The following is an 11,430-nucleotide window of genomic DNA, read 5'->3' as shown; positions in this document are numbered from 1 at the left end:
TGTGTGTGTGTGTGTGTGTGTGTGTGTGTGTGTGTGTAGGTCAGAGGAAAACTTTCAGGACTTGTTTCTACCCTGTGGGTCCTAGGAATTGACTTCAAGATATCAGGCTTGGGCTGGCTCAGGAGTTAAGAGCACTGACTGCTCTTCTAAAGGCCCTGAGTTCAAATCCCAGCAACCACGTGGTGGCTCACAACCACCCATAATGAGATCTGACACCCTCTTCTGGTGTGTCTGGAGACAGCTAAGTGTACTTATTTATAATAATAAATAAGTCAGGCCGGGCGGTGGTGGCGCACGCCTTTAATCCCAGCACTTGGGAGGCAGAGGCAGGTGGATTTCTGAGTTCGAGGCCAGCCTGGTCTACAGAGCGAGTTCCAGCACAGCCAAGGCTACACAGAGAAACCCTGTCTTGAAAAATCAATAATAATAATAATAATAATAATAATAATAATAATAAAAAATAAGTCTTTAAAAAAAAGATATCAGGTTTGTTGCCTGGGGGCAAGCACCTTTTAGTATTATTTTAGATTTGATGGGTTCTGTTGAGACAGGGTTTCACTGTGTATCTCAGGTTAGCCTTTGAACTTATTCTGTATCCTAAACTGGTCTCAAACTTGCAGCAATCTTCTGTCTTGGTCTGCTGTATGTTGATTATTGGTGTGAGAGACATGTCTACTGGATATTGTTATTTTGGTTTTTCGACACAGGGTTTTTCTGTGTGTAGCCCTGACTGTCCTGGAACTCAGTAGAAAAGGCTGTCTTCAAAATCACAGAGATCCAGAGACACACACAAAATCCCAGTCCCCACTCGTGGGCTGGAGAGATGACTGAGAGCACTGACAGCTCTTCCAGAGGTCCTGTGTTCAATTCCCAGCAACCACATGGTGGCTCACAACCATCTATAATGAAATCTGATGCCCTCTTCTGGCATGTAGGCATATTTGCAGGCAGAACACTATATAATAAATAAACCTTAAAAAATCATGTGCCACTATATCTACCCACCCTGTATTGGTTTTGGAGCCAGCAAGATGGCTTATTAGGTAAAGATGCTTGCAGTGAAATCCTGGGGACCCACATAGAGATGGAAGATAAGCCTAGTATGCTGGTGCATGTCTTTGATGCCAGCACTTGGGAAGCCCAGGCAACTGGATTTCTGTAAGGGCCAGGCCAGCGTGGTTTGCATAGCAAGTTCCAGGACAGCCTGAGCTACATAATGTAGAGACTCCAAAAAACAAAAACAAAACAAAAGCAAAGAAAGGTGACAACCAACTCTACGACGTTATCTTCTGAACTCCATGCAAACACCACGGCTATGTGCCCACCTCATGCACACACACATGCTGGGATTTTTGTTTGTTTGTTTGGGGTGGACAGTGAGCTTTATTGATGGTTTCAAAGAGAGTAAGGCTCCCTAGGCCCCCTCCATCATCATGGTGGACTGGGATGAGAACTGGGAGGGAGGTCAATGCTCAGTGTCCCAAGCTGGGACAGGTACTCTTCAGCAACTGAAGGTCTCTCTTTTGCATTCAGTGTCCTTGCTGGGATGGGTGGTCCAGGGCTCCTTACTCCTTGGAGGCCATGTAGGACATGAGGTCCACCACCCTACTGCTGTAGCCATTTTCATTGTCATACCAGGAAGTGAGCTTTACAAAGTTGTCATTGAGAGCAATGCCCCCCCTCACATCAAAGGTGGAGGAATGGGAGTTCCTGGAGACAATTTGGTCCTCAGTGTAGCCCAGAATGCCCATTAGTGGTCCCTCAGATGCCTGCTTCACCACCTTCTTTTTTTTTAAGATTTATTTTTATTTTATGTATGTGAGTACACTGTTGCTCTTCGCACACATCAGAAGAGGGCACAGGATCCCTTTACAGATGGTTGTGAGCCACCATGTGGTTGCTGGGAATTGAACTCAGGACCTCTGGAAGAACAGTTAGTGCTCTTAACAACTGAGCCATCTCTCCAGCTCCTTCACCACCTTCTTGATGTCATCATACTTGGCAGGTTTCTCCAGGGAGCATGTTAGATCTACAGCGGATACATTGGGGGTAGGAACGTGGAAGGCCGTGCCAGTGAGCTTTCTGTTTAGCTCTGGGATGACCTTGACCACAGCTTTGGCAGCACCAGTGGAAGCAGGAATGATGTTCTGGGCAGCCCTGCAGCCATCACAGCACAGCTTTCCAGAGGGGCCATCCACAGTCTTCTGAGTAGCAGTGATGGCATGGACGGTGGTCATGAGCCCTTCCATGATGCCAAAGTTGTCATGGATGACCTTTGCCAGGGGGGCTAAGCTGTCAGTGGTACAGGCTGACAACCCTGAGTTGTCCTATTTCTCATAGTTCACACCCATCACAAACATGGGGGCAAAGGCAGAAGGTGTGGAGATGATGACCCTTTTGGCCACACCTCACAAATGGGCCCCCACCTTCTCCATGGTGGTGAAGATGCCAGTAGGCTCCATGACATACTCAGCACCAGCATCACCCCATTTGATGTTAGCGGGATCTCGCTCCTGGAAGATGGTGATGGGTTTCCTGTTGATGACAAGCTTCCCATTCTCAGCCTTGACTGTGTCCTTGAATTTACCATGGGTGGAGTCACACTGGACCGTGTAGACCATGCAGTTGAGGTCTGTGAAGGGCTGGTTGATGGCAACAATCTCCATGTTGCCAACTGCAGAACCAAAGGCAGCCCTGGTAACCAGGAACCTAATACAGCCAAATCCATTCACACCACCATCCGGTTTACTGGACGAGGCTGGCACTACACAGAGAAGATGCAGCTGTCTCTGGAGCAGGGAGGCACAGAGAGCCACATACTAAGCTTTTTAAAAGATAAGATATCCCTTTTGCATGTGTTTAGTTGGCTTTATTTCGAAACCTCTCACTTCCCCTCAATTTGACCTTTTGTAACATAACTCTCATCTCCCTTTGCTGTGATTGTCTAGCTATACGTAAATGGAAGGCTAGTGCTATTTCACTTTTATATCATTTCCAGGGCTTGGTTTTTTTTTTCTTATGTGAATATGGGTTTTTTTTTTAAAAAGATTTATTCTTATAAACGAGTACACTGTAGCTGTCTTTAGACCACCAGAAGAGAGTGTCAGATTTTATTACGGTGGTTGTAAGCCACCATATGGTTGCTGGGATTTGAACTCACGACCTTTGGAAGAGCAGCCAGTGCTCTTGCCTGCTGAGCCATCTCACCAGCCCCTATGAATATAGGTTTTGCCTGCAAGTTGAGCATACCATTTTGGGGAAGGTCCACAGAGGCCAGAAGAGGCACTAGTGTCACAGAAGGTTGTGAGCTGCCTGCCATGTGTGTGCCTGGAGCTAGATCTCAGTCCTCCCTCTGCATGAGCATGAAGTGCTCTCTAACCTGAGCTACTTTCAACCCCTTATTTTTAAAGATTCGTTTGTTTGTTTGTTTATTTATTTATTTATTTATTTATTATATGTAAGTACACTGTAGCTGTCTTTAGACACTCCAGAAGAGGGTGCCACATCTTGTTATGGATGGTTGTGAGCCACCATGTGGTTGCTGGGATTTGAACTCAGGACCTTCAGAAGAGCAGTCAGTGCTCTTAACCGCTGAGCCATCTCTCCAGCCCAACCCCTTATTTTTAATTAAGAACAAAATGACACAAAACAAAAACCACACACTTTTTTTTTTTTTTTTTGAGACTAGGTCTATGAAGACCAGGGTAGCTTTGAACTCAAACAGTTGCCTTCTGAGTCCTGGAATTAAGGGAGGGTCCCACCACACCCAACTCCCGTTTTCTTTTATTTGTGTGGTTGTTTTGAACGCAGGGAGATCTCTGCACCACATGCATGCAGTAATCATGAAGGCCAGAAGAGGGAGTCTGATTCCCCTAGCACAGTTACAGACAACTGTCAACCATGCAAATGCTAGGAGTCAAAGCAGAATCCAGGAAAAGAAAGGTCTGTGTTCTCCGCTCAGCCATCTTTCCAGGCCTCCTCACTGATTTACTGAAAGATCTCTAGTAGCTTAGGCTAGCTTGCAACAGAGGATAACGTTGAATTTATAATCATTTTATCACCACTTCTTCAACGCTGGGATTTACACAGTGTTGCGTTTGGGGTGAACCCAGTGGCTTGCACATGCTAACCAAACACTTACTAACTAAACTACATTCTCAATTCCGAGGTAATAAAATTTCACTAGCCAGGGCTGGTGAGATGGGTCAGCGGATAAGAGCACCGACTGCTCTTCCAAAGGTCCTGAGTTCAAATCCCAGCCACCACATGGTAGCTCACAACTACCTGTAATGAGATCTGATGCCCTCTTCCGGTGCTGTCTGAAGACAGCTACAGTGTACTTATTTATAATAATAAAATAAATCTTTAAAAAAATTCACTAGCCATATTAATTTCCAAGTTGACACTAAAGTTGGCTCATAATTCCCCAACTACAAAACTGATTATTTATTTATTTATTTATTTATTTATTTATTTATTTAAATAAAGACAGGTTCTCTAGGAGTCCAGCCTAGCCTGGAACTCGGTATGTAGTCAAGGATGACTGAGCTTCTGAACACAGCTCCTGGATCTGCTTCCCAAAGGCTGGGACTTTAAGACCTCTGAGGTCTTAAAACACTGATTACAGACACCGAGGAGGCTCAGCGGCTAAAAGCACTGCCAAGCTCCGGCCTTCCCGTACACACACCAATTAAAAATCCCGATCCTTAACAACTTGAACCGGCGAATGCGATCACCACTTTAACGACCACTACAGAATCAGAAAGTGACACCAATCTCATCGCCGCCCTCGGATCGTTTTATATCGTTTTATAGCGACCGGCTTCAACAGCTCAAAAGATCCCCTCGGAGCGGCGGACCCGGGGTGCCGCGCTAGCCCGCACCGGCGACTTCCGGCTCTCGTTGGTAACTGTTTCCTGTTTCGTAGTGCTGCATGATAGGATAAGTAGTCGGCTTTCCTGGAGCCGAGCGCGAGCGTCCGGCCCACACGGAACTCCACTTCCCGACCTGCCTTGCAGCTTAACCCGGAAGCGGGAGGCCGGTTCCGGTTGCATCAGCGTGGGCTCGGAGGTGCGATGAGACTGTTCGTGAGCGAGGGTTCCCCCGGGAGCCTGCCGGTGCTGGCTGCGGCCGCGAGGGCCCGGGGTCGGGCGGAGCTGCTCATCAGCACCGTAGACCCCGAAGGTAGTGGAGTGGTTGCTGGTGGGCGGCGGGTGAAGGGGGTTCAACTCACAGTTGTCTGCCGGGCTCCAGTGCCCGCCCCCGCTCCACAATCAACTCACAACAACCTTTCTTTCCATGACCCTTCTTAAGTTAGTTCCCTTAGTTACCCTCACTGTACTCTTCAAGCCTCGTTTTAAGTCTCTCCTCTAGTTAGTTTTCCAGGATCCGGCCTCACTCCGCTGTTGTCTAACCTTCCCTCCCACCTATCATGCATCGCCCTCTCCGCCCGGTCATTCTCTGGAAAACCTCCGACCTCCCTGGGTCGTTTTGGGGAAGTCCCTTCCTCCATCCAGGACCTCAATACAGGCATGGACACACTCGGTCCTTGAAGTTTATCGCTTATTCCCAGGAAGTTTGGGGGCGACATTCTTTTTATTTATTTATTTATTTATTTATTTATTTATTTATTTATTTTTGTGGTTTTTCGAGACAGGGTTTCTCTGTGTAGCCCTGGCTGTCCTGGAACTCACTCTGTAGACCAGGCTGGCCTCAAACTCAGAAGTCCACCTGCCTTTGCCTCCCAAGTGCTGGGATTAAAGCCGTGCGCCACCACTGTCCGGAGGGGTGTGTGTGCGCGCGCGCGACGTTCTAAGAGTTCTCTTGTCAAATCCTCCTAGCTCTATTAGTTCAGTTCTCCCACTGTGACAGCTTGGCCACAGCACTATTCTTTACCTCTCTGTAGTCGCTACCTCTTGTTTGCAGTTGGTGATCTCAACTGAACACTTACTTGCTGGCCTCTCTAGCATATTCCAAACTCACCTCTCTATTAGTGTTCTTACCTTGGAAACTAGAGTGAAAACCCAGGCTCCCAGCACACAATGTAACCTCAAATCATTTCTTTTCTTTCTTTTTTTTAAAGATCTACCTGTTTATTTTATGTATATATGAGTACATTGTAGCTGTACAGATGGTTGTGAGCCATCATGTGGTTGTTGGGAATTTGAATTCAGGACCTCTGCTTGCCCCCGGCCAGCCCCACTCCCTCCGGTCTAAAGATTTATTTATTATTATATCTGAGTACACTGTAGCTGTCTTCAGATGCACCAGAAGAGGGCGTTAGATGTCATTACGGATGGTTGTGAGCCACCATGTGGGATTTGAACTCAGGACCTTTGGAAGAGCAGTTAGCGCTCTTAACTGCTGAGCCATTTCTCCAGCTCCCTCATTTGTTTTCTTACCCCTGATTTTTCACCCATTTTCCTTTGTCTCAGAGTGTGTGGTACCGTTCCTGACCCAGCCTAAGGTCCCAGCCTTGCAGCTGGATAGCGGCAACTACCTCTTCTCTGCTGGTGCAATCTGCCGGTCAGTATTGCTTCTTGGTGTGGGGAGGTGGCTGCATCGGGGTGGGCCTCTCCTCACTGATCTTTTTGTGACCTTATTTTCAAACACTGTTTCCCTGTGGGTTCATCCATGAACTAGGCAAACGCTTTAACTTATTTTCTCTCCCTGGGCAGATATTTTTTTCTGTTATGTGGCTGGGAACAAGATGATCTTACCAACCAATGGCTGGAATGGGAGACAACAGAATTGCAGGTGAATCCATGTACCAGGGAGGGGAGAGTAGCCTGCCCTTCCTCTGTATGAGCATCCTGACCCATTTCCCCTGCATTTTAGCCAGTTCTGTCTGCTGCCCTACACTGTCTAGTGGTTCAAGGCAAGAAAGGAGAAGATGTACTTGGCCCACTTCGGAAAGTCCTGACTCACATTGATCACAGCTTGAATTGTCAAAACTGTCCTTTCCTGGCCGGGGTGAGTTGCCTTGAAATGGGGTCTGGAAGGCTTGTGGTGTAGGACTCTGTGGGAAGAGTATATTCAGACCCCAACAACTAATTGTTAGCACAGTAACTTTGACACATTACTTAAACTCACTAATTCTTAATTTTTTTTTTTTTGAGACAAGGTTTCTCTGTTAGCCTTGGGTGTCCTGGAACTCACTGTGTAGACCAGGCTGGCCCAAAACTCAAGAGGTGTATCAGGTGCTGGGATCAAAGGCATGTGCCACAACTGGTCCTTGATTTTTTTTCCCCCTCGTTGTGAAATGGAAGTGATAGTTCCTGCCTTATTTAGTGCTATCTCGAGGATCATGTTAGAAAGCACACGTTGTCTCACCTAGTACTTGGCACATAGAAAGTAAAAACTCTGCGTGGTGCTATACACCTGTAATCCTGACTTTTGGGAGGTAGAAACAGAAGGATCAGAAGTTCAAAGTCATCCTTGGATACATAGGGGTTTAGACCAGCTAGAGCTGTGTGACACCTTATTTAAAAAAAACAAATTCAGGTGAGCTTAATGAAGAGCTGGCTCTGGAGGCAGAGGCAGGCAGAGGCAGGCAGATCTCTGCAAGTAAGGTCACACTGGCAAGGGCAGCCAGGGCTTTAAAAAAAAAAAAAGGGCAGGAGCAAACATTAGCTGTTACCATTGAGAAATATGTGCATGTTTCACCTGTGTACTTTTCTCTTTCTCCAACTAGGACACAGAATCTCTAGCTGACATTGTTTTGTGGGGAGCTCTATATCCTTTACTGCAAGACCCAACTTATCTCCCTGGTGAGAATTGTACATATCATTCACCCCCAAGCCAAGCACTTGATACAGGGCTGTGAACAGTAGGGTATTGAGTTTTCACTTCAAGGTGCAGTCTGATGGAGAACCAGTAGCCAAATATGGCCAGGGTCACTGGAGAAAGCTCTGAGAAGCCTCCAGAGGGAGGGGGTCCATGTCTGCCTACTCAGTCTTGAACCTTATGTTTGTTCTTTTTGTTATACCCACAGAGGAGTTGGGTGCCCTACAAAGCTGGTTCCAGACACTGAGTACCCAGGAGCCATGTCAGCGAGCTGCAGAGACTGTGCTAAAACAGCAGGGTGTCCTGGCGCTGCGTCCCTACCTCCAGAAGCAACCACAGCCTCGGCCACAGCCCCTGCCTCCTGAGGAGAGAGCTGTCAGCAATGAGCCCGAGGTTGGGAACTGGGCAGGGCACCCTCACAGAGCTTGCCTGAGGGCCTTTGGTAGAGGGTATCTAGGAGGCACATGTTAATTATGGCCACCTTCTTAGTTGTTGGAGAGCAAGGAGTGAGTTTCTTAACTCTGTGGGCCTCCCTCATGTTTATTCTTGATAGGAAGAGGAGCTGGCTACCCTGTCTGAGGAGGACATCGTCATAGCTGTTGCTGCTTGGGAGAAGGGCCTGGAAAGCTTACCTCCACTGCAGCCCCAGCGGCAGCCAGTGTGAGTAGACACCAAGAATGAGGTTGGTTTCATAACTGGAAATTGTTGCCAGGTAACAAAGCAGGCTCACCCTCTTTGCTCATGTACTGTTGATGCCAGAAGGAAAAATTGTGTATTTATGAATTTTTAAGATTTATTTGATTTTATGTATGTGAGTACACTGTAGCTGTCTTCAGACACACCAGAAGAGGGCATCAGATCCCATTATAGATGGTTGTGAGCCACCATGTGGTTGCTGGGAATTGAATTCAGGTCCTCTGGGAGAGCAATCAGTGCTCTTAACTGCTGAGCCATCTCACAGCCCACTAAAGCACTTTTTGCATAAGCCTGACAACCTGACTGTGACTCCTAGAACCCACATAGAGGTGGAAGGAGAAAATGGATTATACCAAGTCCATTGACCTCCGTATGTGTGTTGAGCCATTCTTCCCCACCCCAAAAATAATGGGGTTTGTTGTTTTTATTTCATATGTCCTAGTGTTTTGACTGCATATATATATGTGCACTACGTGTGTGCATGATTCCTGTGGAGGTCAGAAGAGGGCATCTGGAGTTACAGGTGGTTAGGAGCCACTTAGGTGGGTGCTGGGAACCCTCTACAAGAACAGCAACTCCTTACCTATCTCTACTGCTCTCCCCACTTCCACCTTGGAGACAGACTTTAGCCTTGGCTGGCCTTGGACTCACTCTGGACCACACTGCTTTAGAACTCACAGAGCTCTGTCAGGCTCTGCCTCCAACTCTCTGCCTTTAGCCTGCTAAGATTAAAGATATGTGTCACTAGGCCCACTAAGAGGTACACTGTTTCACATTGTGTACTGGCAAACCTGTCACAGTCACCAAGAGATACTGTTTCACAGGCCCACTAAGAGGTATACTGTTTCACTTTCACAGTCACCAAGAGATACACTGTTTCACAGGACCAAGAGATACACTGTTTTATATGTTCATTCTGGCTAAGGTATTTACCTAGGGAGGCCTGCTGCCTTTGGCTTAGCCTATAATTCTAGCTCCTTGGGAAGCTGAGGCAGGAGAATTTCAAGCTCAAGATAGCTTGGGCAACTTACTTAGATCTTGTCTTAAAAGGTAAAATGATGGCCTGGAAGCCACTTGTGATGTCATAAATAAACTAATCCCAGCAGACAGGAGGATCAGCAGGTTAGGCCAGCCTTGGCTATATAGTAATCCTATCATTAAAAACCATCCACTAATCAAGCAGAAAGGTCCAGGATCAGTGGTAGAGTTCTTGCTTAGCATGCATGAGGATCTAGGCTAAATCTTCAGAATTGTAAAAAATAAAGACCATACACAAATTAAGTTGTCTTCTTACTCTGTGGCAGGGTGTGTATGAAAGAGAATGCAGATGTGCACATACACCATGTATGTGTGGAGAGGTCAGAGACAGTTTTGCAGAAGTCAGTGTTCTCTGTCCACTTCGGGCTGCAGCGATGGAGTTCAGGATGATAGTCTGTGCTCTAGGCCCTTTGCAGCCGGAGCTGTCTCAGCAGCCCAGGTGTCTGAGGCCCTGCTGCTTCCCTCCTTCTCCTTCAGACCTCTGTTGTGTTTTGTACCTTGTCAACACCCAGGCAACAGTCACACACCAGATTCCATCTCTGGAGTTCTGCTTTCCAAAGCTTTGCCTGGGCCTGAAAATTTTAAATGGAAAAACTCCAGAAATAATCTGTCCAGAAGTAGCTAGCCCTGGCTGTCCTGGAACTTGCTCTGCAGACCAGACAGGCCTTGAACTCAGAGATCCATCTGTCTCAGCCTCCACTGCCAAGGGATCCCTAAATTTTAAACAACTTTTATTATAGCATGTTGTTATAGGTGTTTTGTTGTTGCTATTTATTGATATTGTTTATAAGTTGTGCCTCTCTATCTCTACAGTGCTGGGATTATAGGCAGGTCACCGTACCTGCCGGGCTTTTATGTAGAGTCTGGGGAATCCAGACTCTCATGTTCATGCTTATACAGCAAGCACTTTATGCACTGAACCGTGTGGTTTGAGCTAAGCCAGGAGGAAATGGCTTAGGAAGAGAAGAGTCAGGTTAGGAAAGGATTTGGTTCAATTCATGTGTGGGGATGACAAGCTGTAATGATTTCAGGTAATGACTACGGTCCTATTAACACTGAACTGGGTAAGAAGAGTTCAGAGGAGGGCCGTGAATGACAGTCAGACACATCCAGGGAGAATCGTGTCAGCGCCTGGGGAGTTTGTGCCTGAGAATGAGCTAAGGTGATGACAGTGAGAGAGGGAGCTGTTGGATTGGCTGACAGGGTGCATGTGGTACACAAGGCTGTACTTAAGCTTGCTGGTTGAGCAGAGCCCTCACCAGCAACCAGGCCATAGCTCTGGCTCCAGGGGGACTGTGACCTGAGGCACAGGATTCTGTACACTTGTTATGATATTTGCATGTCTGCTGTGGACTAGTCTCTCTCTTCTTTTTTACCAGGTTGCCTGTGCCTGGAGAAAGGAATGTGCTCATCACGAGTGCCCTCCCTTATGTCAACAATGTCCCTCACCTTGGAAACATCATTGGCTGTGTACTCAGTGCTGATGTCTTTGCAAGGTGAAGCCAGCTGCTGGAGGAATGTCTTCCAGAGGGTGGAGTGGGCCCCGGAGGAAATGGATGCCTCAGAGATCAGGACTGGAGTAGTCCTCCCATGACCACCATCTCCTTCTAGGTACTGTCGCCTTCGCCAGTGGAATACCCTCTATCTGTGTGGTACAGATGAGTATGGTACTGCGACAGAGACCAAGGCCATGGAGGAGGGTCTAACCCCACAGGAAATCTGTGACAAGTACCATGCCATCCATGCTGACATCTACCGCTGGTTCAACATATCGTTCGATACTTTTGGTCGCACCACCACTCCTCAGCAGACCAAGTAGGTTCCCGAGAATGAGGCAGAAATGGACTGAAGGGGAGGCTAGGGTAGCAAGGGTGTCGGCCGCCTTACCCGTCCAGTTAGAAGTAAGGAGGC

General features: G+C 47.3%; 1 protein-coding gene across 2 annotated transcripts in view; it reads left to right on the top strand.

Annotated features, from left to right (window-relative positions):
• The first annotated feature begins 4,918 nt into the window (after positions 1 to 4,918).
• The window catches only part of Mars1 (methionyl-tRNA synthetase 1), a 16,416-nt gene continuing 9,904 nt past the window's right edge, over positions 4,919 to 11,430 (top strand). For both annotated transcript variants that reach the window (XM_031350209.1, XM_031350208.1), the window contains exons 1-9: positions 4,919 to 5,184; positions 6,435 to 6,525; positions 6,678 to 6,756; positions 6,838 to 6,972; positions 7,694 to 7,769; positions 7,994 to 8,178; positions 8,339 to 8,445; positions 10,899 to 11,015; positions 11,131 to 11,334. In XM_031350209.1, the coding sequence (XP_031206069.1) occupies positions 5,076 to 5,184; positions 6,435 to 6,525; positions 6,678 to 6,756; positions 6,838 to 6,972; positions 7,694 to 7,769; positions 7,994 to 8,178; positions 8,339 to 8,445; positions 10,899 to 11,015; positions 11,131 to 11,334 (1,103 nt within the window). In that variant the 5' untranslated portion in view covers positions 4,919 to 5,075. The remainder of the gene's footprint in view (positions 5,185 to 6,434; positions 6,526 to 6,677; positions 6,757 to 6,837; positions 6,973 to 7,693; positions 7,770 to 7,993; positions 8,179 to 8,338; positions 8,446 to 10,898; positions 11,016 to 11,130; positions 11,335 to 11,430) is intronic.

This window comes from Mastomys coucha, unplaced genomic scaffold, assembly GCF_008632895.1.
Source record: "Mastomys coucha isolate ucsf_1 unplaced genomic scaffold, UCSF_Mcou_1 pScaffold4, whole genome shotgun sequence".
In the NCBI taxonomy this organism is placed as follows: Eukaryota; Metazoa; Chordata; class Mammalia; order Rodentia; family Muridae; genus Mastomys; species Mastomys coucha.
The sequence above is the reverse complement of the archived record's forward strand: the minus strand, read 5'-3'. Positions and strand labels throughout refer to the sequence as shown.